At 49.6% G+C, this 25619-nt stretch overlaps 1 protein-coding gene across 4 annotated transcripts in view; it reads left to right on the plus strand.

Annotated features, from left to right (window-relative positions):
• GRB10 (growth factor receptor bound protein 10) overlaps window positions 1-25619 on the plus strand; it is a 164352-nt gene that overhangs the window by 63474 nt on the left and 75259 nt on the right. For 2 of the 4 annotated variants that reach the window (XM_077781104.1, XM_077781105.1), the window contains exon 3: window positions 10354-10435. The exons of the other annotated variants lie outside the window; for them this stretch is intronic. In XM_077781104.1, coding sequence (XP_077637230.1) covers window positions 10354-10435 — 82 coding nt within the window. The remainder of the gene's footprint in view (window positions 1-10353; window positions 10436-25619) is intronic. 4 annotated transcript variants of the gene reach the window in all.

A 25619-nucleotide genomic window follows, 5' to 3' on the forward strand; every position in this document is an offset into this window, starting at 1 on the left:
CACCAAGGATTACATCATATGAAACCCTGGGGCTTTTTCCTGGTCAGGGAGGGAAATGAAAGCCCTTTCCAGTGTTGAAATTCAGCACTGAAGAGTTCAAGGAAGAGATGCCTCTCCTTTTTCTGCTAAACTGGGGGCACGCGGCTTGGGCCGTGTACCCGCTGTGTGTGGACAGCCCCAACCCCGCTGAGCGTTGCGACAGCGCAGTGCGGGGTTTGCCGCCCGGGCTCGAGTGCAGGTGTCGCAGGGGCTGGTGTTGCCAAGAGCAGGCGGGGGGCTTCGAGCCAAGCAAGCAGGGGGACACTTGTCCGCAGAGGTTTTGTGCGCCCTGCTAGGTGATCCACACCACAGACGAGGTGGCTCAGGCCCTGAGATGCGAGGGAGGCTTGCCACGGCCAGGTCCCCGGGACTTGGAACCAGGTCGCCCCGGCATCAGAGCTGTGCTGGCACCGCCCGGCCTATGTGAGCACCTGTGCTCCGTCCTTGGGTTGGCGTCGGAACGCAGCCCGGGGCCTCCATTCCTTTGGCCTCCGGGAGGGGTTCAGCTCGTACGTGGCCTCTCTTCGGGTCCCGCGAACCTCCGCACATACGGTCAGTCTGCGTGTGCGCAGGGGAGGGGCGGGGACAGCTGGAGGGACACCTGGAATGACGCCTCTCCGCCAGAACTTGGAGGCCTGGTCGCAGAGCTGGGGGGGGGCGGACTCACAACATATTTTATCCGCCGGGAAGTCTGGCTCTCGTTCCCCGTGTTGCATTTTGCCCGATCCCCGAGAAGCACTGTGAGGCCTGGGATTGGCAGCCTTACCAGTTAGCAGCTCTGAGATTTCCCTATGGTCTCACTCGCCAGGCTGCTAAGTCGCTGTAGACCTTGACGAGGGTCGAGGGGCCCCTAGCTGACCATTCTAGCAAATTCACGCCGATCAGTTTTGGTCTCTGTTCATTTTCCTTTTCACAAGGGAGGTGGGGGGAGGGTCCCAGAGGACAAACCGCGTGTGCAGCGGAAAGTGGCATGCTCTTGGGTGAGTCGCCTTGGCGACCAGCCAGGCCTCCCTTCAGTCATCTTGTAGGCGGGCCACTGTGGTAATGCTCTCCTTTCTGGGGCTGGTTGGGGACAAAAGGGCACGTCGTGTGCCTGGTGCAGAGATGCTTTAATAAACGGGGAGGCCTTCAGTGCTTCCTGCTTTTTTAAAATTTTTAACGTTTATTTATGATTTATGAGAGAGACGGCGTGTGAGTGGGGGAGGGGCGGGGGGTGTGGAGCCAAGCAGGCTCCACACTGTCAGCGCAGAGCCCAACGCGGGGCTCGAACTCACAGACCTGAGCTGAAGTCAGAGGCTCAACCGCCTGAGCCCCCGGGCGCCACTGTACTTCCTGTTTGGCACCACACACAGAACCCGCGTTTGCTCCCTGTGTTGAGGAATGCGTGGGCCGCCACACAGCACCGGGTGACCCGGTCTCCTCGAGTCTGCTCATCGACTCTGACTCCTCGGCCCCCGCCCCCCCCCCCAGGAGGGGAGGGGGTGCCTGGCGCCCTGACGTCCCCACCTGGGCAGACGATGTGTGAGGGTGGAACCAGTGACCCTTGCTGGGTGTGGGGGGCTGTTCCCTTTCCACAGAGCCTGGGAAAAGCTGCAGTGGCCTTTGTCTTCCTCCCCTTGACCCTTCTCTAGAGTCCGGGAGACCGAAATAGCCATTAAACACCTGACAGCAGCGCTGTGCTGGGGGCAGGGGTCCCGGGTTCTACTAGAGTCACCAAGTGAATGACTTTGGAGAACCGTCAGGCTTCATGTTAAAGCAAGAGTGGATGGTAGAGTTAGGGGCACCGGAAACACGGGGCTGTCACCAGGGCGGATGTTCCCGCCACCGCGCTTCTTATCAGCTGGAATGGCACCGTCTGGAGGCTTTGGCTCCTTTTCTGAGCCACTGTCCTNACCCCCGTCCCTGGGCCAGCCAGCCTTCCTCCCGTCTCCTCCCTGCCTCACAGCCTGGGCTTGGTTCCTGGCCATCTATAGCCACGTCTCCTTTCCGGGACATAGTGTCAGAAGCTGCTCTGCTGGCCTCGCCGTCGATGGGACTCGCTGCAGGAAGAGAAAACTCAAAGGCAGTCAGGACGACGGGACCTGGACGTGCGTTATCTAATCATTTTCACGCATCAGGTTCGCTGGGCCGTCAGCTGTGCACGGGTGGCCCTTCTCTTGGTTCTCATGCTCCAGGGTGTGATGGCGGAGGTGAAGACTGAGGTCTTGGAGATAGAGCAGGTGGAAGTGATGGAGGAAGATTTTCCCCACCCCCGCCCCTCCCCTGCTCATGCTCTGTTTCTGAAAAATAAACATTTAAAAAGTTAAAAAAAAGAAAGGTAGCTCATACACTACTTTTGGTTTGTGATGTCCAGGATCAGGGCACTCAGAGTTACAGTTGTGTAGAAAGAAGTGTCTGAATACGGTGTATATGGGGCAGCCTCTCTGTTGAGGTCTGTGGTGCTTGGGCGCAGTCAAGTTTTCATGGAAGTCTGACGGTTTTCTTAGTATATGTGCTGCCGAAGCGAGCACTGTCTGACGGTTTTCTAAATAGTGTCATTGTCGCTGCCAAGCTTGCTGTCCTACTGTTATGGAGAAGAGGTTTTTGCTTCACGGATGAGTGTAGATCTGGGTGGTTTTATGTTTGAGTCAGCAGCTTGAATCAGTACCATAGAGATTAGAAAGCACTACTCTTGCTACATAGGAGGGCTGGCGGGGTGAGGAATTACTGAAAAATTAGTAAATTTTGATAAAAATTGGCAATCGCCTGTAGCTGGAGGGAGGCTATGTGTGAAATCTTGACCACCCCTAACTGTGTGTGTCTTACAAGTCGCAGAGTGATGTGTGCAGCTGACCCCGTGAGCATTGGACACAACAGAATTCATGGTAGATCGTAAGACAGCGCATTCCCTTTTAGAATTAGATTCTGGGAGCCCTGGGGTGGCTCAGTTGGTTAAGCGTCTGACTTCGGCTCAGGTCATGATCTCATGAGTCGTGGGTTCGAGCCCCCCATTGGGCTCTGTGCTGACAGCTCAGAGCCTGGAGCCTGTCTTCAGATTGATTCTGTGTCTCCCTCTCTCTCTATGATCCTCCCATGCTCATGCTGTCTCTCTCTCAGAAATTTAAAAAAAAAAAATTCTCTTAAAAAAAAAAAGAAAGAATTGTATTCTGATTTGCACTACAGCTTTAACCGTGTTTTGTTGTATCGAGAGACAAAACCCAGGGTGATTGTGTTTCACATACCTATCTTCAGAAACGTTGGCTTGTTGTGTAGGAGAGGGGCCCATGATCTCACCAGGTGGTGGGCGTTGGTGGGTGGGAGAGGCCGCCTGGTGGGACAAGGCCCCAGCAGGGACATTTGCCAGTGTAGAGCAGGGCAGGGTGTGGGAGGGCCGGGGGAGCCCCTCTGGCTTGGTTTTCATGGCACCCTCAGGCGAGCATCCCTGGATGGCTTCCACCTCTTGCCCACGCTGTTCTCATGCCTTATTGTTTGCTTGTTTGGGTGGTTTGGTATACCTGTAGCATTTATTTTTATTTTTTTAAGTTTGTTTATTTTGAGAGAGAGAGAGAGAAAGAGAGAGAGAGAATCCCAAGCAGGTTCTGTGCTGTCAGTGAAGAGCTTGACCCGGGACTCGAACTCATGAACTGTGAGATGGAGTTCACAAACCAAGAGTTGAGCGCATAATGACTGGGGACCACCCAAGCCCCCCGTGTACCTGAAGCATTTGAAATCTGTCTGCGTTAGGATTTCGGCTCATAGGTTTTGATGGGGCACTCTAGCTGGGCGAAGACATTTTGAATCCCCTCTTTCCATCCTCAGTGGTGTTAATCTTTGGATCTCTTAGCAGAGTAATTAAGGGCGTCTTCTGTGCCTTCAGTCAGGTCCCTGAAAAGATTGGATGCTGCACAGGCCCAGGGACACGGCCCTGACGCCCTCTAGGGAGAGATGTCTCTTACCCACATCTTGTCCCCACTGTTTGGTATTTGTGTTGGTGCCTGCTGTCCATGGACACCTAGAACCTTCCCTTGCTAGACAAGTCCTTGGTTTATATCACTTTAATTTATCCTCCTAGCCGATGTCTGAAGCCTCCAGTCTGCCCCGAGGAAGCACACAGATGTACAAAGGCTCATGCTGGCAGGTGGGAAACTGGGATTTGACCCTGTAGTCTGGGTCCCTTTTGTTACCTGGCAGCCACCATGCTGACTGTTACAGTCCCATCTCATTGAATTCTCCAGCGTGCTCTCTGAGGCATGCATGTGTTGGCCCTGTATTTTTATTCAGATAAGGAGCTGCTCAGACTGCCCAGTGAACCACCCCTGTGTCGAGAGCAGTGTTTCTCCTGGGCATCTGTGCTGTTCTGCAGCCAGCGTGCATGCCGATTTATTTGAAGCCCTACTTGTCACTGGATGCCAGGGCCAGCCGACGCGTGTGAGGTCAGCCCCTGTGTGTGCCCGGGCCGTGCTGTGATGCGTCTCACGTACACGTGCCCTGCCAGGCTCAGGCTGGTGGGGGTGTGCCCTGGTGACAGCACTCCGTGGCATTCCTTCCACCCCAGCCTTCGCCCTCACCACCTCCCCGGGGGACAGAGGCCCCTGCCTGAGATCCGGGGTCTTCAGGGACAAGGGGCATGTGCTGGTTCTCGTGCCCTCCTTCCTTCCCACTTTGAATTAAGTGCAGCATGACGAGGGGCACAGGACCATTTCCATCTGGGCTGTCAAGAGGCCCCAGAAGGAAGTGGCTTCTTAGCGAGGCCTTGAGGGTGAGTGGATGGGGTATGTGGTGGACAAGGTGGAGAACATTCCAGATGGTGATGCATCCCCGGGCAGAGTAGGACGGGGAGGCGTACCTGCTGTGAGCTGTACGCTTGAGCTGGGGGGAGGCCGGGCCAGGAAGGCGGCCCCTGGAATATTCCGTGTCAGCAGATCACCTGGGTGAGGAGCTCAGACTCAGCCACGTGCCCCCTACCTGGGAGTTTTCTATATGGACACATGAGCCACATGTCGACATTCTGTTCTTGCTGCTGCGATTCGTTGTGCTGACCCATCAGATTTTGACCATTTTTTTAGGTGTAGAGTTGCCAGGTAGAGTATAGGATGCCTGGTTAAATTCAGATAAACTACAAAAGCTTTTTTTTTTGTTTTTTTCTTTTTAGGAGAAGGCCCATGTCATGGTTGAAACATACTTACACCAAAAAATGGTTAGGGTGTCTGTCCACAATTCAGGGATCGTTGGGCACTCTGTGTTGTGATTTGCTAAATCTGGTGACAGGGTTTGAAAGTTACTTGTGTTCTAGGATTTAAAAAAAAATTTTTTTTTTAATTTATTTCTGAGAGAGAGACAGTGTGAGCAGGGGAGGGTCAGAGAGAGGGAGACACAGAATCCAAAACGGGCTCCAGGCTCTGAGCTGTCAGCACAGAGCCTGATGTGGGGCTCGAACCCACAAACTGTGAGATCATGACCTGAGCCGAAGTTGGACGCTTAACCGACTGAGCCACCCAGGCGCCCCGCAAAGTTACTTGTATTCTAGAAAGATGTCACTGGTGTCAGGTTAGTCTAGGGTGTGAATGTGCTCAGGGGGTGCCCTGGGGGCTTCTGTGGCCCCAGAGGGATGGGCTGGGTGGGGCCTGGGGGGGTAGGAAGGCTGACCCCCTTACCCTTGGTTTATCCTCTCCCCAAGTACCTGTGGTCTGATTTCCACGAGACGGTTCACCACCAACGTGTGTATTCCTAATGGGTAGTAATTACTCATTTATGTGTAAGTCAATGCTGCAGAAGATAAATTTCTTATTAAAATAATTTTTAACATTTATTTATTTTTGAGAGAGAGAGAGAGAGACAGAGGTAGGGGTAGGTACAGAGAGAGAGAGGGAGACACAGAATCCCAAGCAGGCTCCAGGCTCCAAGCTGTCAGCACAGAGCCTGATGTGGGGCTCGAACTCACACTCTGTGAGAGTGTGACCTGAGCCAAAGTCAGCCGCTTAACCGACTGAGCCACCCAGGCGCCCCTATAAGAGAAGTTTTAATAATTTAAGCAAACCTGGAAACAATTGGAGAAGAACATAAGGAATTCACGTAGAAGAAATAGGAGCTCGACCATGCGACCCCGGAAAAGTGTTGGCAGGTGTGATATAGAGAGCATGACGGGGCAGATCTGTGTGGCTGAGGCTCAGACACGTGCATGTGGCAATTGTAAGGTGGGAGGGAGGTGACCTTCCCGCTCAGGCAGAAGGGCAGAGCAAACCAGGGGCCAGTTTATGGTCTCACTGCATCCTCTCCACCGAAATAAATGTCCGAGACAGGGACGGGGAAGAATATGTCGCATCAGAAAAGGGACCAAGATAAAACATACACAGGCGCCCTCCAGGCCCCTCGGGAGAGGGCAAAGGCTGTGACCAAGCTGGCGGCAGTGAACCGAAAAGAAAAGGTCAGTACACTTGCCTCCGTTGAATCGAACTTCTGAGAATCAAAAATATCCCTGAAATGGCAAACAAGATGGGAAAAGCGTTGGCTACAAATCCGAGCCAGCTGTGTTTCTTACCACATGAAGAGCTCATCCTGGAAGGATTTGAGGAATCAACCAGAATTTCCAGTGGGCCGAGGAATCCACAGGCCACCGTGTGAGGTGCTCTCCCAGCCGTGGCCCTGGCTTTGCACTTCAGGGTGTAAATAAACTTTCTGGCAGTAAACCCATTTTACAGATGAGCCAGTTGACTCAGACTCCCAATAACTGGCCCCAAGGGGCTCAGCTCCCAAGGGATGGGCGGGCGGGCTGTGGCTTGACTGGAAAACCCTGGTGCCCTCAGTCTTGCTGACCTGTCAGAGGGTAGTCCGGAAGAAGAAAGAGGAAGGCCTAATGAGCTATGAAAAATGGTCAACTTCGGTATTTAAGACCTGAGCTGAAAACCACAGGCCGAGGCCACGGTTTGCCTCTGAGATTGGCCAGAAAAAAATTCCAGAAAAATCACCAGTCTCAGCATGCCGCAGCTATTATGAAACAGACCGTTCTGTGTTTTAGGTGGAAGGGTAAACTGGGCAGACGGGAGTTAGACAATATGTATCTAGACTGAAAAAAAAAAATACACGTGAAGCCTTCGGCCCAGTGGCTCTATTTCCAAGGATCCGATGCAAATCATCAGAAATGTGGATAGAGTTGTATGTGCAGAGCTGCTTCTTAGATCGGATCGTTGTTGGATGTTTCCGAAATTTTCAACTGACTGCAAGTGTTTGCTACAGTAGGTTAGATTCTGAAAACAATATTTACCGACGCTTTAAAATAGCATCTTGTATGAGCGCCTGGGGGGCTCGGTCGGTTGGGTGGCTGCCTTTGGCTCCAGTCATGATTTTGGGTTGTGGTTTCGAGCCCCACGTCAGGCTCTGTGCTGACAGCTCAGAGCCTAGAGCCTGCTTCAGATTCTGTGTCTCCCTCTCTCTCTGCCCCTCCTCTGCTCACACTGTCTCTTTCTCTCTCTCCCTCAAAAATAAATATTAAAATTTTTTTTCAAAAAATAAAATGAAATCGCATTTAGTAATGTTAATGGGGGGAGGGAAGTTGATGGTAAGAACACCGGTTGTTCATCCTGTGTGATTTCCAGCGTCTGGCTGCGCACAGTAGTGGTCCGGGGTCCACAGGAAGCTATCACTACCCTACCTGCCGTCATGGAATTCAGGCTCATTTGTATTTTACATCTGGTCTGTGGTTCCCCAAAGTCTACCTGCTTGTTTTACAGTTTGGGAAGGAAAGGGAAAAATATGTATCCCGATGGTAAAGAGCTGATTGGATGGAGAAACATTGGCTGAAATGGCAGGCACTTGGTGGGGGGTGGCCCCAGAAGGGGAGGCTTCGCTGCATTTGGGGGTGTGGGAGATACCACTTTGTGCGCTAACCCCAGCAGCCCAGCTCCGTCCTGAGCCCCTCGGCGGGGCCCCTGGTGGTTTCCTTGTCTCCAGCTCTGAGTCCTCCAAACCCAGCTCCTCTCTTCTTTTCTAATCAGAAACTTACATTCTTTTTTTTTTTTTTTTTTTAAATTTTTTTTTTTTTTTTTTTTTTAAATGTTTGTTTCTTTTTGAGAGAGAAGGAGACACAGAATTGAAACAGGCTCCAGGCTCTGAGCTGTCAGCACAGAGCCCGCCGCAGGGCTTGCAAAGGAACTGCAAGATCTTGACCTGAGCTGAAGTCATACTCTTTAACTGAGCCACCCAGGCGCCCCAGAAACTTCCATTCTTAACTAACCATATGATAACCAGTACAGTATGGATTAACATCACTTTAAGGACTAAAGTCATGTTCCAGGGCTTGGAGATAGTGATGCAGCTTTGTTGCCGTGAGGAACTTCAGAGGTTATTTGTAACCTCCATGTGATCCCAAGGTCACCTATACGTTCTCCGTAAGCAATTCAGACGTTGCACGCAGACAGACATACCGTGTTTGCGCATTTTGTCTTTTCTCTGGAAGAATACACCGAAAACTGGTAGGCTCTATCCACGGCTGAAAGGAGAGAGGCTCATTTAGTTGTTTTCCTTTGTGCTTTTCTTTAGCCTCTAGATTTTCATAGTTTGCAGGTATTACATCCATGATTAAAAAGAACGCTGTTTGATTTGGAGGAAGAGAAGCAGTGAGAATACCTTCTCGCACCTTGGGGCTTTGGTCCATTTTGCCCAGATTTTCTGGGGGAAGGGGTGACGCTGCTGAGCCTTCCCAGGGAGTGAGCTGCCTCCTTCTAAGTGGTAGATGTCAGGGAGCTGACCCTTCTGGACTCTCTCCCCAGTGCCCCCGAGTCTGCGTCCCCAGCTGTAGCGAGCAGCCCCCAGCACTGCATTGACCACACCTAGGCGTGTATGCGTGTGGGTTGGTGTGCACACGGCAGAGGGCACAGAGCATCTCCCATTGTTTCTGTGCTTCAGCCCATGGCTCTGGACAGACAGCCACTTGCTGGTGAGCGTTCGGGTAATAAAGCGACTTATTCAAAATGAATGAGCTTTTTGGAGTTTCTTGGACACCTTGGTGGGAAGGCACTTGGGGTCTGAAAGCTCTGCTGCCTGGGTTCTAATCCCCGGACCGCCCCTTTCCAGCAGGGGGTAGCAAGGTGGACATACCCTTCCTGAGCCTGAGTGTCCTCATCTGTACAGTGGAAGTCCAGCTGGCAGTGTAGACTCTTGAGTGCACGGTTTTTGGTGCGGGCATGACATGGGGAACCTTCCACCCGGAGCAGTCTGCGGTACCGAGGGGTTCCTTCCTGTGCAGAGGTGGGGTTGAGGTTGCTGAATTGGCTGTTATTTCTGCCACTGTATCATTGCTATCACAGTAGATGTTTTTTGCAGAGTTCTAAAACCTAATTACAGAGGAAATGCATGTGCATTGTAAAAATTCCAAACTTCCGTAAAGCTGTAAGAGAAATGTGACCTCTTTCCACCCCAAGTGAATCCCCCGCTAGTATTTTGTTATAAGCGTGTCAGTCTTAAAGGGCTCATTTTCTTTGCCAACATTTTAATGCTTCCTTCATCATTACTTGTGGAGTTGTCATAATATTGCTGTTGTAACTTTTGCCTAAGATTGTTGTCCTCAACCTGACGTCTTAAAGATTGCCACCGAGCCCTTCTGCTTGTGGGGTTGGGGGTAGGGGTGGGTGGGAATGATAAGGCAGCCTCTGGATGCCTCCGTACCAGATAACAGACCGGCGCAGGCTTGATTTCCAGTAATTGTGGTGGAAAATGCGGGTGCTCCGTGGAATGCTAATTATTTATATTCATTGCCTAAATCCAGCAGTTGATGGTAATTCTTTTTGAGTTGCTATTCAGGCAAAGCCACTGAAGCCAGAAACTTAGAGTGACTTCTGTCCTGAGTCTCTTGCTAAGCAGGTAGCATCTTCTCATGATTAAGTTCCCTTTTACAGTCTATTTTATTTTTATTTTATTATTTTATTTTATTTTATTGTATTTTATTTAAAAAAATTTTTTTTAATGTTTTATTTATTTCTAGGAGAGAGNTAAAATGTTTATTTTTGAGAGAGAGAAAGAGACAGAGCACGAACGGGGGAGGGGCAGAGAGAGAGGGAGGCACAGAATCGGAAGCAAGCTCCAGGCTCCCATCTGTCAGCACAGAGCCGATGCAGGGCCCAAACCCACGAACCGTGAGACCATGACTTGAGCCGAAGTCGGACACTTAACGGACTGAGCCCCCCAGGCGCCCCAATCAAGTGTATTTTAAACAACCGTCCTTTAAAACTAGAAAGGTAACGAAACTGAAGGAATTGAGCACGAAGGCAGTGCGGGCGATGGTGGATGTGGGCAAGTGTGAACTCCTTTTGACCAAAGCCTGTGTGTTCCTGTGTCCCGCAGGACCAGGTGGAGCAGACACCCCCTGTCAGCCTGGCAGGACCCGGCTTCCCCGCGCCGTCCGACCGGCTCACCACCCACCAGGGTAAGAAATGACAAAAACGTGATGCCCCCAGTGCCCTCACTTCCAGCTGCGACTTGGCCCCATGCTGGGCTCTGGATGCCAAGAAAGTATTCATGCCACTCATCTGAGAAGATTCTGACCTGGGCTCTTCTCCCCGTTAAGGAAAACAAATTCTCAAACAGGAAAAAAAAAAAAAAAAAGGTTGGCCGTGACCTCTTTACATTCAGGTGTCCCCTGCTTTTGGAAAGTTCGTTTTACGTTGCTTCGCTTTTGCAAAAGACCTACCTCTGTGCCTGTTTTTGGTAACCTAAAGCAATCCGAGGAGGGTTTCCATTTTTACAAAAAATGATTCGGTGTTAACTTTTGCAGGGAGCCATTGTTGTGCGTGACAGTGGCCCCACCAAGCTCCTTGACCCCGAGCTTTACCCAGCACTAAAGCATCTGGCCATTAGAGCCTTCAGCTGTGAGCATCCATGTTTTCCCTCCTATTTCACTCATCCGTTAGCAAGATGTGTCTTAAGCTATGAGAGGAGGCAGGGAGAGGTGGTTTTTGGTCCTTGGAATGTTCACAAAGTTTGTCGTATAAATTAATGGTTAAGTGCTTCTTTGCTTTACACTGTTTTAGCTTAGGAAGGGTTTCGTAGGAGCCCTGGACTTCCGAATAGCCAGGGGAAGCCTGGATTTCCATTCAGTGAGCAAAACTTCAAAATCAGTTCTACAGGTGTCTTATCTCCAAATGCAACTTAAGAGCAACGAGATGTTACCTATCAGGGCCCCTCCATGGTGAAATCTTGTTGATTTTGGCATTTTTTAAAATGTTTATTTGAGAGAGCACGCAAAAGAGAGCGTGCACAGTTAGGGGAGGGGCAGAGAGAGAGGGAGACACAGAAACCGAAGCAGGCTCCAGGCTCCGAGCCGTCAGCACAGAGCCGATGTGGAGCTCGAACCTGTGAACTGCGAGATCATGACCTGAGCTGAAGTTGGACGCTTAACTGACTGAGCCACCCAGGTGGCATTTTTATATTTCCACTTAGGCTGCCGGTTGTGTGTTTCTGTGATCTTGGTGATTCTCCACCTTTCTGTGATTCCTTCTGTTCTAGGTCTGTTAATTTCTGATGGGATCGTCATGGAAAAGAAAGGACAGACAGGGATTAAAAACAAATTGGGTCTAGGGAGGCATGCTTTGATATGGGGTGGGCAGCCCTTAAGAAGGGAACCAGCCTGATTGGGAGAGGGATCAGGTAAAAGGCACACAGCTCATGGTTTGGATTACTAGATTAAGTATAATAAATTGTAGGGTTTAGAGCTGGGGGAATTAGAGTAATCAGATTTTTAAAATTGCTTAGGCAGAAAGAGGATGCGGTGTAGCAGAAATAAACGCTGGGCGTTTCATAGGAAGTCAAAGAGACGTTTTCTCAAGTGTTAGAAGATTCATAAAACAGTCAGGATTTTCTGTGTCAAACATAATTTTCCGGTTGCCTTTTAGAAAACTTGCAACGAGAAAGAGCAGTATTGTTAATGTTGGCTTTGAAATGTAGAAAAATTTTGATTTATTGCATTTCACTGTTTACCAGTGCCCTCATTTATGGTGAAATAATCTGAGTTTTGGTATTACTGTTAATCTATAAATCTATGTCAATGCTTTAGTCAAAAAGATAGGAAAAAATTACACTGAAAGATCTTATTTATTTTTAAAGTTTATTTATTTATTTTGAGAGAGAGTGCACAGCTGCGCAGAGGGAGGGGCTGAGAGAGAGAATCCCAAGCAGGCTCTGTACCATCAGCCCAGAGGCCAGCGCGGGGCTCGATCTCACAAACTGCAGGATCATGACCTGAGCCCAAGTCAGATGCTTTTAGGCGTGCCTAAAACCTGCAATAAATTTTAAGCGATCTATTTCATGCAGGCCAGGTTCTTTGACCCAGTGTGATTAAATCAGAAGTCAACAGAAAAAGTCGCAAACAAAAACATGTAAGTATATGGGTGGAAACTTTAAAATACACGGTTACTCTACTCCTGGATTACGGAGGAAAATTTTCGCAATGAAAATACGAGTTAGCCATTTAGAATTGAATGTAAAATGAGTATAGCGCAAGTAGGAAGTTGTACGTTGTTGCTAAAATTGTATTCAAGACTCCATTTCTAACCTTGGAAGCAAAACGGAAATTAGGACCATGAAAGATGGATAATGCTAACGAATGTAGAAGGAGTAGTTACAAAAATTAAATCAGAAATTACGAGAATGGTGAAGAAAGTATCAACAGGTAGGAACAAAACGAAATGCCGTCTTTTGCAAAGTCAGGCGAAACCAAATCTCTAGCAGAGATGCTCGGGAGGAAGGTGGCGCCCAGGAAGACCACATGAAGAGAGCACGTCGGAGAGTTCAAACGAGAAAACTGTGAAAAGATTCATGCCTATAAATGTGAAAAGAGGGAAATGGATAAAGGTTCACCAAAACAAAGAAAAATTACAACACCCAGTGCTGTCACGGATGTGGGGCAGCAGGAACGCTCACTCATTTGTGGTGGGGATGCAAGGCTCAGACGCTTTGGAGGGCAGTCGGTCAGTTTCTTACAAAACTCAACTTACTCCCGCTGTATGGCCCAGCAGTTGTGGACCTTGGTGTTTACCCAGAAGAGCTGAAGACTTATGTCCACACAGAAGCCGACCCGGGAATGTGTATAGTTGCCTTATACCTAATTGCCAAAGCCCAGAAGCAACCATGATGTCCTTTGTTTGATGAATGGATAAATAGACTGGTGTGTCTACACTATGGACTATTTCTCAGCACTAGGGAGAGGTGAATTGTCAAGCCACAGAAGGACAGGAAGCTGGCCTGCATGGTACTGCATGAAAGGAGCCAGTCTGAAAGGGCGACGTGCTGTAGGATTCCAATTCTGCGATGTTCTGGAGGCAGTAGAAAGACCAATGGTTGCCAGGGTTGGTGATGGAAAATGATGAGTGGGTGGAGCAGAGATTTAGGGCAGTGGCAATACTGACATCATAAAGACATATGATGTTGTAAGGATGGATATAGGTATCCAAGCCATGGATCTCACAATACGAGGAGTGAACTCTAAGTCAGCGATGGACTTTGGGTAGTTATGGTGCATCAGCATAGGTTTATCTGTGGTAAAAAATGGACCATGCCAGTGAGTGATATTGATCATAGGGGAGGCTATGCATGTAAGCGGCAGTGGGTTTATGAGAAAACTCCATACCCTCCTCTGAATTTTGTTGTAAACCTAAAAGTGCTCTAAAGAAATATAGTCTTTAAGAAAAATAAGCCAAACTGACACCATCAGAAAGAAAAACGAACCTCGAGATTACCTAAGAAAATTGAGGAATGTTCTGTAACTTGACCGAATGTATAGCTCTGTGCGTAGTGTAGACAGCACCCAAAAGTTTTAGGTAGAGAAATCTGAAGAAATAGTTGAAAGAGGAAGACAAAATGAAACAGAATTCAACTCTTGGCAAAACACAGAATCTTAATAAAGAAATAACTCAGGAAGAATGGAGTCAGTAATCAATACTGCCCCTTCGAAAAGGCTCAGGGGATTTGCAGATGAGTGTCACAAAACCTTCGAAGAGCAAATAATTGCTCTCTCTGTATGAACGGTTGGAGAGGTGGCTCCCAGAGCTCTCCCACTCGTCTTACAGGGTATCATACCTTTTCGGGAGACGGCCCAAGAAATCCAGATGTAGGCATATGTCACCTTATCCTACAACCACGCAGTCCATGTAAAACAGTAGTCAAATTTAGCCGTTTGTCGTAAACATCGAACAAACAAACATTATTACCAAGTTGGGTTTACTATGATTGTGCAAGGATGCATTACCATCGTTACATGATAAAGCGTTTTTAACACATTTAGAGATTTAAGGAGAAAAGATGGGCATCTCACCAGTGACCCCAAGAATATATACAGTTTTCTACTTGTATGATGCAAAAGAAATGATAAAACAACAAAACTCTTACTGAACCAGTACTGTCAGAAACCTCCGTGACCAGTTTGTAATGTATTTATCAGAAACATATAGCATCCGTCATACACGCAGGAATAATAGAGTCGTGTCCATGAAAACTCAGAATCACACCCGAGTGCCTGTTGCTGTGGGATCTTAGCCAGGGCAACAGAACAGTAAGCTAAGAAGCAGAAATGCAGACGCTGAAACAGAGCGCTGAAATCCATGCCTGTATGCAAATTACCCAAACAGAGAATCCGCGCAGACTTACAATCTTTTGAAATGAATGAGTTCTGGGGCACCTGGGTGGCTCAGTCGGTTCAGTGTCTGACTTCAGCTCAGGTCATGATCTCATGGTTCGTGAGTTTAAGCCCCACACTGGGTTCTGTGCTGACAGCTCAGAGCCTGGAGCCTGCTTCTGATTCTGTGTGTGTGTCTCTCTCTCCGTCCTTCCCCTGCTCATGCTCTGTCTGTCTCTCTCAAAAATAAATAAACATTAAAAAATTAAAAAATATAAATTGAGTTTTTCAAGCTGTGAGATACAATGAGGTCAACAGTTAAAATGTCATAGTATCTTGTGCAACTATAAAAATCAATCAGGAGGTGTAATATAAAAAGAAATCCCACTGACAGCAATAGTAGAAATGAGAAGGTATCTAGGAATAAGTTAAATTAGGTTACTTGTCATTATAAGATGATGCTGAAGGACATAAAAAAAAGACGTCAATAATTGGAGCCCTATCCTACGATCACAAATCAGAGGACTTAACTTGCAAAGGTATCACGTTATAAAATTTATCTTTAAATTTAATGCAGATGTGACCAAGTTTTGCAGAGTTTTGGTAGGACTCGACAGGTGGCTTCTGAGTTTCTTTTTCTTTTTCCTTTTCTTTTTTTTATTTATTTAAAAAAATAATTTTTTTTTTAAAATTTATTGTTGAGAGAGAGAGAGAGACAGCGTGAGCAGGGGAGGGTCAGAGAGAGAGGGGGACAGAATCCAAAGCAGGCTCCAGGCTCTGAGCTGTCAGCACAGAGCCTGATGTGGGGCTCGAACCCACAAGCCGGGAGATCATGACTTGAGCTGGAGTCGGATGCTTAACCGACTGAGCCTCCCAGGTGCCCTATGTTTTTAAGATTTCATTTATTTTTAAGTGATCTCTGTGCCCAACCTGGGGCTTGAATCTATGACCCTGAGATTACGTGTCACACTCTCCACCGATGGAACCATCAGCTGCCCCAGAGGGCTTCTAACTTTAATGTGGGCGGGTGGTAACAAGGCTTCGCTGTGATTAAAGTGGGAAAGTGTGTTAATGATTCGTGGACATATAGACCTAAGGGCTGGAACAGACGTCTCGTAAAGAGAGACCTTCAGTGCAGCACAGAGAAGTCACAGCAATCACCAAGGACCCATGGGGCTGGGTGGGGATGACCAGAGGATCCCTACCCCCATACTATCCTCAATCATCAATTTCAGGTCAGTTAAATCACTGAAGGTGGAAAACAGCATTTTTAAAAAACTTAAGAGTAGTGGGAATCTTTATGCCCTCATGCTGAGAAAGAATTTCCCGAGTGAAACTTAGTGCAACCGTAAAGGAACAGTGACGTCTGAGGATATTACAAATACTCATCTGTGTCGGGACATAGAGGCATTTAAAGCACTCACTGGCACACACGTCAGCCTGGGGGAGAAAAATAACTGTGGTGCACTTAACATGTGGAGTATTAGTATCTCGGTTTGCCGGGAAAGCCCTATACATATGAGAAGCAGTCAACAGGAAAACTGGCCAGAGAGCGTGCACAGAAAAGCGTGCTGTGTCTGTGGCTCCTGACACTCATGTCACACGGAGCGCGGCAGCGACAGAGGTGGCCGAGGCTCGAGGTCTGCGATGGGGACAGAACATTACTCGTTCCCGTGTGTCACCGTGCACCTGCTTGGCTTTTCCTGTAGCCGGGCTCTGGCACCATCCGTAGAGAGGGGGCCTGGGGTCACAAGACGCAAGCCTGTTGGGGACCTGACACTGACCCTGTGGGCCCCCTCCGAACCTCCCTAGCCCCTCTCTGCGGCTGACATCAGGTTCGGCACTTGGGTTCCTCTTAACAGGATGCCCTGGGACCACGTGACGGAGTGTGACAGTGACCCAGGCCTGTTCTCTCCGGCTTCCTTAATGGGCAAGGGACCCTCGGACGCCCTGATTGTGGACCCTGCGTTTGCACGATGTGTCTGACATAGACTCGCCTGGTTCTTCACAAGGGACCTGCTGTGTCAAACAAAAGATTCTCTGTGACCTTCCTTGACCTGTTCTCTCTCTCCGGCAGAGAGGACTTAATGCTCTTGTTTTTATTAGCTCACTCCTAATGTAAGCAGCTTAGTCCGTGTGACAGTTAGTACAGACGCCTCACACTCCAGGAAGGGACGCATTTTCCTTTACAAGTTGGTGGTTTTGCAGTAGTTAGAATTGCGCACGACAGGTTTTTCAAGATATGTTTTTATGGCAGTAAAATACATAGGATGGAAGCTTTATCCTTTTAACTGTTTTAAGTGCACAAGTCTGTGGCATTCGTTATTTTCACAGCGTCATGGCATTATTAGCATTTATTTCAAAAACGTTATCACCCCATGCAGAAACTGCACGCCTCAAAGCAGTAATCCCCACCCCCCCGTCCCAGCTCTTGGTAACCTCCGTTCTGCTCTGTGTGTCTATGGTTTTTAGTTACATCACGTAAGTGGAATCACAGACGATGTCGTCTTTGTGCCTGGCTTATTTCACGTAGCACGGCGTCTTCGGGGTTCATCCTGGCGCGTCCCAGTTTCATTCCTTTTATGGCTGAATGCTGTTCCATGGAGCATATGCTACGTGCGGTTGGCCCAGCCGTGAGCGTGCACTGGGTTACGTCCGCCTGCAGCGGCTGCAAATAATACCTGTGGGGTCTTGCTCTCCACTCCTTTCGGTGGAGTTAATAATGCGGTCAAGACTTTTCTTTATTTTTTCTTTAAGTTTATTTATTTTGAGAGAGACTGAGATAGTGCAAGCGAGGGAGGGGGGAGAGAGAGAGAGAGAGAGAGAGAGAGAATCGCAAGCAGGCTCTGTACTGTCAGCACAGAGCCCGATGTGGGGCTTGATCCCATGGACAGTGAGATAATGAGCTGAGCCAAGGTGAAGAGTCAGACACTTAACCAACTAAGCCACCCAGGGAGCCCTGGCCAAACTTTTTCTTGACAGTATTTTTGATAACGGGTTTCAGAGGATTGTGGTTCTTAAAAGTTTGGCTTTTTCTCATTTCCCAGGCGTCCCTATTTTTAATTAAAAAAAAAAATTTTTTTTTTATATTTGGGAGTGAGAGAAATAGAGTGCCAGTAGGGGAGGGGCAGAGAGAGAGGGAGACACAGAATCTGAAGCAGGCCCCGGGCTCTGAGCTGTCAGCACCAAGGCCAACATGGGGCTTGAACTCACAAACCGTGAGATTATGACCTGAGCCAAAGTTGGATGCTTAAGCGACCAAGCCACCCAGGCACCCCGGCTTTTCCCCTTTTTAAACAAGTTGTTTCTGATGGCTGTTGCCACTCACTGCAGACGCTGAACGGAGCGACCACTCCCACCAGAGCACAGCTGAGCAAAGGTGCCCCGAGGAGCTGGGAGATGTTTCTGGTCCGTGTGTGAAGGGCACTACAGTCGCTTGCGTGTTCGCTTCTGGACTGTGGTCCATTTGAAGACGGGGATGTGTGAGCCTCACAGCGAAGCCTCCAAAGATGGATTTAAAACGCTGCCCACGGTCCCCGGAGTCCTACATCAAGGGACCCAGTGGCTCCCATGGAGACCCCAGACCCCAGCACTTGGCTCCTGAAATGGAGCGGTGCCTCTCAGTTCTGGCCTTTCACTCTCCTATCCAACCTGTCACGGCTTTTTCCTGGCTGTAGCTTCTTCTCTTGGCTTTCCGTAAGCCAGAAGGATGGTCGTTGGCCCACAGTTTCAATGCGCAGAACTACGTGGGGCGGCCTGGCTTCCCTTCCATTAACTGTGCATGTATGGAGAGCAGATGTGTAGTGGGCCTATCTCAGAATCTCCCGTATCTCATTGGATAATCAGTTTGCCAAGTGGAAGAGACCAGAATTAGAAAAGATTGTCAGTAGAGAAGGTGAAGTAGGTCGAGAAAGGTTGTTGTATTTTGTTTCCTCCCCTGCAGGGAGCCATGACAAATGTCACAGAGCTTGGGGGAGGCCAAGCTTTGGGCCAGCTATTCCCTGTATCTGGTTTCTTCTGGGGGGGAGGGGCCCTATGACCGTGGGCCAGTGAATAACCACTTTGTGGTTGAGATTCTTCAATGGCAAATACCCATCTCACATAATTACTGTGAAATATGTTGATGGTGAGGATAGTGATGTATTGGAGTCTCACGCTTGTCCCCGTGTGTCTTCTGAGTTTTCACTGAGTCATCGGAGCCTCATATAGGGAACCTGAGCCCGAGAGATGTTTGGTAACTTGCCCAGAAGTGACCGAGGTCACGCAGTGGTAAAACTGGAATCCAAGCCAAGTCTGTGCAGCTTTACCCTCGGAGGTAATTTAGGGGAAACATCTAGCATATGCCTGTTTGTATAAGCTGTCCAGTAAGTGTTACTTTATGTACCGTATTACCCCTTTCTCCTGAGATTGTGCGTTTCTTGACATAAGAACCACGTCTTCCTGATCCCGAAGGTTCTGCGGCAGTGCCTTGTATCTAATAATAGTTAAGGAGTTCCTGAACTTCCGTGCCATTGTGTGGCTTCCAGAAGGGTCCTGAGTTCGTACCCCAACCCTCCACGTGGGAGGTCTGGTAATTGCAGGCAACCAAAGACGAAGACCTTCCCTTCCTGTGGTGCCGTTTCAGAGGTAACAGGAGGGTTTGGGCTTGGATGACAAGGGACAAAACCAGAAAGTCAGCTGAGAAGACCGTGCCTTCTGTGATGGGAGCTTTTGGACCAAGCTCGATATCCATGAGAATATTATTGACATTCTTTCCGTTGCCACACACATGTGCGCACGCGGGCGCGTGCACGTAAAAGTAACTTTCCTTAGTCTCATTTCCTTACAGAAAAACGGTGCCGTCCCCTAAAGATAAAGGTCTCTTTCTCCCGTTACTGTTCCTGAACAGTAACGAATGTTGGCCTCTGGTTGGATATCGAAGCCAAAGGTGGTTATTTATAATTTTGATTTCTTTTACTCTCCCTCCAGGCCGACTCACTTTTTCTTAGGGCTGAGATGCCACAAGGGGTAGGAGGAAAATGGTCCGTAATCCTTCTCCCACAAAATGACCTCTCTCGGCCTTTTGGAATACAAAGTGCATTCAGGCCACGTCTAATAATTGCGTTGCCACGGGGTTGGTGCTGCTTCTGCAGGATCCGTTTAAATGACAGTGTTGCTTACGGTCTTTCAGAAAGGTCATGCTCTCTTGCCTCTGCCCTCTGTGTCTTACGTGTTTAGGGGACCTTCCTGTTATAAAAACAGGTCCTCGGGGCGCCTGGGTGGCTTAGTCGGTTAAGCGTCCGACTTTCGCTTAGGTCATGATCTCGTGGTTCGTGGGTTCGAGCCCCGCGTCGGGCTCTGTGCTGACTGCCAGCTCAGAGCCTGGAGCCTGTTTCAGTCTGTGACTCCCTCTCTCTCTGACCGTCCCCTGCTCACGCTTGTGCTCTCTCTCTCTCTCTCCTAGAGATAAACAAAAAAACAAACAAACAAACAAAAAAACAGGTCCTTAACCTGTCAGCCAGTGAATCGACCTGTGCTATGCAGTGGGCACTGTCGTTATTCCATATTTACAAGGGAGGAAACTGAGGCCCAGAGGTCAGAAAAGCCACCCAGATCGCCCCCCAGTGGGTGGCGGAGCCCACGTGGCCCTGGGCAGGTGGGCTCCGGCATCGGTGCTTCCCGCCCCGGGACCGCTGTGCGGCTGGAACAGCCCTCCGTCCTTCGGGGTCCGCTCATGCCTTCCTGTCGTGCTGGCCCCTCAGATTTTCCAGTGGCTCAAACGGAGATGATAGCGGGAGGGACCGAATGTCCCGGTCTTGGAAGCAGCCGGATCGGTTGGACCCCTGCAGCCGCCTGGCCTGTCCTGAACCGGTGCTCGCTCCATCCTTTGCACTTGGAAGAATTCAGGCGTTCACAAGGTGCACAGAACAAAGAGGCATTGAGGCGCCCGCCCGCTCGCGCTGCCTTTCCCAGCAGCAGGCAGGCCCAGACCCGACCTCCCTTCCCGGTTCCTGCATGGGACCGTGGGACCGAACACCCACGGCTGCCCTTTGTGGTTTCCCAGGGCTCAGCTGTTCCGGTTCACTCCCCTGATGCTCTGAGCCTTCACGCCACTCACGCCGGTTCCCTTTCCGCAGGTAATCGGACCCCATTAATGTTTCACGTTTCCTTAGCTTTCGGGATGCTCGCCGCTCGAGAGCGGGCTTTATTCCTGAAGTCCTGTGTCCTTCCAGCCTGGGCGTCTCTTCCTCAAGCTCCTTACCTTTCCCGTCTCTTATGTTCATTCAACAACATCTTTTGCCTGTCCTGACCTCGCCAGGCGCAGGGGACGCCGCGGTGAGCAGTGAGTTTTCAATTCATTGGTCAGAGAACACACGGACCTTTTCGTCCAAGGAAGTATAAATCCCATTTTTGGAAGCGGTGGGTACAACTTAGATACAATTCAAGGATCTTTAGATCTCCCTTAGGAAGAGAACCAGAATACACTCTCTTTTTCTACTATATTATGCTTTACTTAAATTAACTTATTTTTTAAAACACTTTTTTAACTTTAGAGAGAGTGTGAGTCAGGGAGAAAGGTAGTGGGAGAGGCGGAGAGCATTTATTTTTAATGTTTTTAAAAAAATTTTAATGTTTGTTTTTGAGAGAGAGAAACAGAGCGTGAGCAGGGAAGGGCAGAGGGAGAAGGAGACAAAGAATCCGAAGCAGGTTCCAGGCTCCGAGCTGTCAGCACAGAGCCCGACGTGGGGCTCTGACTCCCAAACCATGAGATCGTGTCCTGAGCCGAAATCAGAAGCTTAACCGACTGAGCCACCCAGGTGCCTCTGGGGAAGAGAAAGAATTCCAAGCTGGCTCCACTCTCAGCAAGGAGTCCGAGGTAGGGCTCGATCCCACGACCCTGGGATCACGACCTGAGCCGAAATCAAGAGTCACACACTTTGACTGAGCCACCCAGGTGCTCCTAAATTAACTTATTATTTTTTTAAACCTCAGTTAACCAGCTTTGCCAAGTGAACATTTTTTGGAATGAGTTATTATTATTTATATAATTTTAAACGCGATCCTCAAAGGAAGGTCTCAGGCTGGAGATTGAGAGTGAGGAAAAGTGAGCCCAACCTGTCCCTCAGGACAGAATGTCCTGCTTCCTTCAGAAGTCATTGAACATGGTGGCCGGTTTCACTTTCGTCGACACGGCTAATATTATATGCCCCACTGCTGTGTGCTCCCGTCTCTGGGTCAGTTCTCCAAGACTCCTCGTTCTTCCCTGCGGGAGGGCACTGTCCACACATGTCTGGCTAATCCTCGGATCCTGTCATGAGCCGACAAAGCCTGAGTGGGTTCAATAGTTGGGTACCGGCAGTGCAGCTCGGAGCCTGCTCAGTGGCCCCCGCAGAACGTGCCAGGGAGTGCTAACCGACACTCGCCAAGCCTGCATTTCATTCTGACCAAGAGCGACTTTAATAATAGTCTTGACCTTTCCTGGGGTGGGGGTAGGGACCAGAGGAGATGGAGCCACAGGTCATTGGTCCTTTCCTCCTGGGGGTGTATTTTCAACGTATGAAGGAACAGTCCCTGGGAGCTTATGGCTTCCTTGGGTGTCAAATGCCTCAAGGCACCTTCGCACGGTGAATGCTTCCCATGTAGGGCTCGGCGTCGCGATCCCCACCTGCAGACCCCCAACCAGCCAGAGTCCGCATGGGGCAAAATGGTTTATACCCACCTCGGAGCATATGGGGAACCCGCCGTGACACTGCCTCCCTTATTTGCGCCACGATTTTGCCTGCTGCCCGTTCTGTGTGTGGGTGCAGTGGCTTTTTTTTTTTTTTGCTTTGGTTTGGTTTTGCATTTTGGGTGTTTCATTTTGTTTTGTTCTCTGTGGGTTTTTTTTGTTTGTTTTTGTTTTTGTTTTTATCTTAAGATAGTCTGGGAAGGCCATTCTGTTTCTTGGACACTTGGGTCTTTTGGTTGCTACTGGCAATTAAATATGTCGTTCCCCTTGGATCTTCTCCTGTGCATGTTTTCCTCCTGAAAACTGATCTTACTTGGTTTTGTTTCATAGCTGGTCAAGTACGTGTCTGTTTTTCCAATTTATTTCTAGGCTCCTTGAGACTAGGCATCATGTATTTGTTTTTAATTTTGGGGGGGAAAGAACGAAGAGGACGCTGGATTTTTTAGCCTCACCAGGGTAGGAACTGAGGTTCCGCTAATAACTGTGTGACTTCGGGCTGGGTATTGTAACCTGTCTGAGCCTTGGTTTTCTCATCTGTGAAATGGGCTTGATAGTCTGCAGCTTGTGGGTGTGGTGCAGGGTTTAGGAGTAGTTCCAGTGAATGTTCGTGTTCTGGCCCCCACCCCTTGCACGCGCTCTCTCTCTGTGTCTCTCTCTCTCTCTCTCTCTCTCTCTCTGTCTCTCAATTACTCTGTGACCAGCACACAGGGCATTGGACACAGCAGACAAGGAATGTTTGTTCAAGGGAATACTGCATCCCACCCTGTCGAGGGCTCAGTACCTGCTCCCTGGAGATGTGAGCAGGGAGCCCATGACTTGAGAAATGTACTCTTCTGGAAATGGAGCCCTTCCCAGTGCGGAGCCCGCTTCCCACCAAGCCTCGCTCCTCGTGTTCCAGTGTCTCCGTGGGCCACACTCCGTGGGGGTGGGGTGTCTGAAGCAGCGTCTTCCCCTGAGAGGTTCAGCTGCACCCACAGTTGAGCGGGGAAGCCTGAGGCTCTGGGGTAGAGGAAGAGTCTGCTTTCAGAGGGAGAGAGATTTCGCAGAGCGGGGATGCCCACGCACTTCCTGGATGGGGACAGAATTGCATCCTTCTATCCTTCCTGTGACCTCAGGGATGACCCGTTAGGCCCGACGCGGTCAGGGAGGCCCACACGGGCCCGGGTCCGGCCTGCTGGGCAAGCTTCCCTCGGAGCCCCTTCCGGGACTCGCGTCGGCCCTGTTGGAATTAGTCTGGCCTTTATCCACCTGGCGGCCTGTGTGTAACCTGCCCAGTGGGCCTTTTTCCAAGGGAGGGAAGGATTGGAGGCTCAGTAGCCACCAGGGAGTTTGGGAACTCTGCCCGGCTGACTTTCTAGAAAATTCTACAGCTTGATTCATTGGAGGCTGAGGACTCCAGTGTTTTAGGTAGTCAACTAAAATTTACTGAGCACCTACTGCGTGCCAGGTAAGAAGTTAGATGATGAAGCAGTATACATGGAGAGAGAGAGAGTAAAAGTCAAGCCCACAGCCGCCGCTCTCCCTTGTGCCAAGCCTGCAAGTCTCCTTCTGTCCCTGAAACCTGGGTTCACAGGGATCCTGTCCTGGGAGCATCCTTCTCCTGGGGCATTCATCAGAAGGTACCACTTCATTTCTCTTAATTGAGAAGTCATTGTCATAAGAGTAATAAGTCCTCAGGACCTCCATTCATTCCATAGGATTGGATTCAGAATGAGTCCAGGTGGGTTCCAGAGAGCTGGTAGCGCCAACGGAAGCCACCTGGGTGCTTCCCGCTCGAGGCGCACGAGGGACACTTCTAGATAGTCAGACCCTGCCTGCCCCGTCCGGAACGGCCCGTCTTTCTGGTTAAATGCTGTTTCCACCCACATGCTGGAAAGCCAGCTCCTCTCTCTCCAGGGCATTTCACTTCTGGGAGACGTGCCATTTCTGGGAAGCGCCTGGGTACTTGCTCCTGGAATGCCTTTCCCCATCCTGGTGCCTTGGAAATCGGGCTCTTAGAGCTGAATGCCCTCTAGTTGACTGCCTTGCCTGTACACAGGGATCTGGTTTTAAAGTCCTCTTCTGCCAAAAGTAGCCATACCCAGCGTAGGAGGGTGTCCGGCCTCTGGGACGCTCTCCCGGCTTGGCCGCTGGGGCCTGGTCCTCTGTGTCGGGGGCCACACATGTCACCTTGTACTGCTGTTGCTCCCGCCTGCCCTCACCCTCCCTTGCAAGACGCTGAATCTCAAGTGGGGTTCCTTCCTCTCTCTCGGTTGATGGGACCCCCTTTCCGCCAAGGAGCTCGTGCTCGCTTTTTCACGATGTCTCGGCCTTGGAGCCCATTTAGTGTCTCTGTGGAGGGAATTCTTTGCCCAGAGGCAGTAAAAAGTTTCATCTCCGTCCTTGCTCCTTAAGGGTTCGCGCGGTAACCCTTCACCAAAGCTGGTGGAAGGGACTCTTGTCTGTTTCGCTAACATCTGTATCCCAGGACCCGGAATGATGTCAGGTGTGGGTTTAGGTGTTCTAGTCAGTACTTGACCAAGGAAGGAAGTTATCAGCCACACGAATGGATTTTACGTTTATGGAAACAGAGCGTTAATGGTGAATGGGATACTAATGACTCCCCGGTGTCTAATTTACCTTTAACAGTTTGCCTTTCGGAGAGCACAGTGTTCGTGGGTGATGGACTTTTGCCCTGTGACCTGGATTCTCCCTCTTCAGCTCCACTGTGCTTGGACTCGTGTTTTTAGGATTGACAGGCAGTGAGAACCTTCTAGAATGGCCAACTGTTTGCATAGTGTCTGGGGCTCGGCTTCCATGATGTTCCATGGAAGAATTAGGGGTCCGTACCAAGAACCTGGAGAAGAAACATGGCAAATCGCCAAGGAGAAAGATGCAGTTAATTTTTGCTTTTTTTGTTGACTGATGTTTTGTGGGTATGTTTCTGCTCTTCTTTCCCCAGTTGTCTTCTAATAGCACAGATAGAGATTGTCCCCCCCCGAGTCTGTACTTTGTTTCTCTAATGTGTGGCTCAGGTCCTTGGCCCTTGTGGGGCAGGCTGTCACTTCTCCAGAGAGGAAAATCCTTTTCCAGTGTCTTATATGCTTCACCGAGCTGAACACCGCCGTCTTCGCAGACCTGAGAGAAACGTAGGTGCCATCTAGATGCTTCCTTGCAACAACGCTGCAGGACACAGTCCAAGAAGGGATAGCATACACTCTCGCTAGGTGGCGTTCACCCAACATCAGTTTCCAGTTCTTGGATTTCGATGAGCGGATTCCCTCAGGGAAACGAGGTACGCTCCTTTATTGGGCA

Source organism: Crocuta crocuta, unplaced genomic scaffold, assembly GCF_008692635.1.
Source record: "Crocuta crocuta isolate KB4526 unplaced genomic scaffold, BGI_CrCroc_1.0 scaffold108, whole genome shotgun sequence".
In the NCBI taxonomy this organism is placed as follows: Eukaryota; Metazoa; Chordata; class Mammalia; order Carnivora; family Hyaenidae; genus Crocuta; species Crocuta crocuta.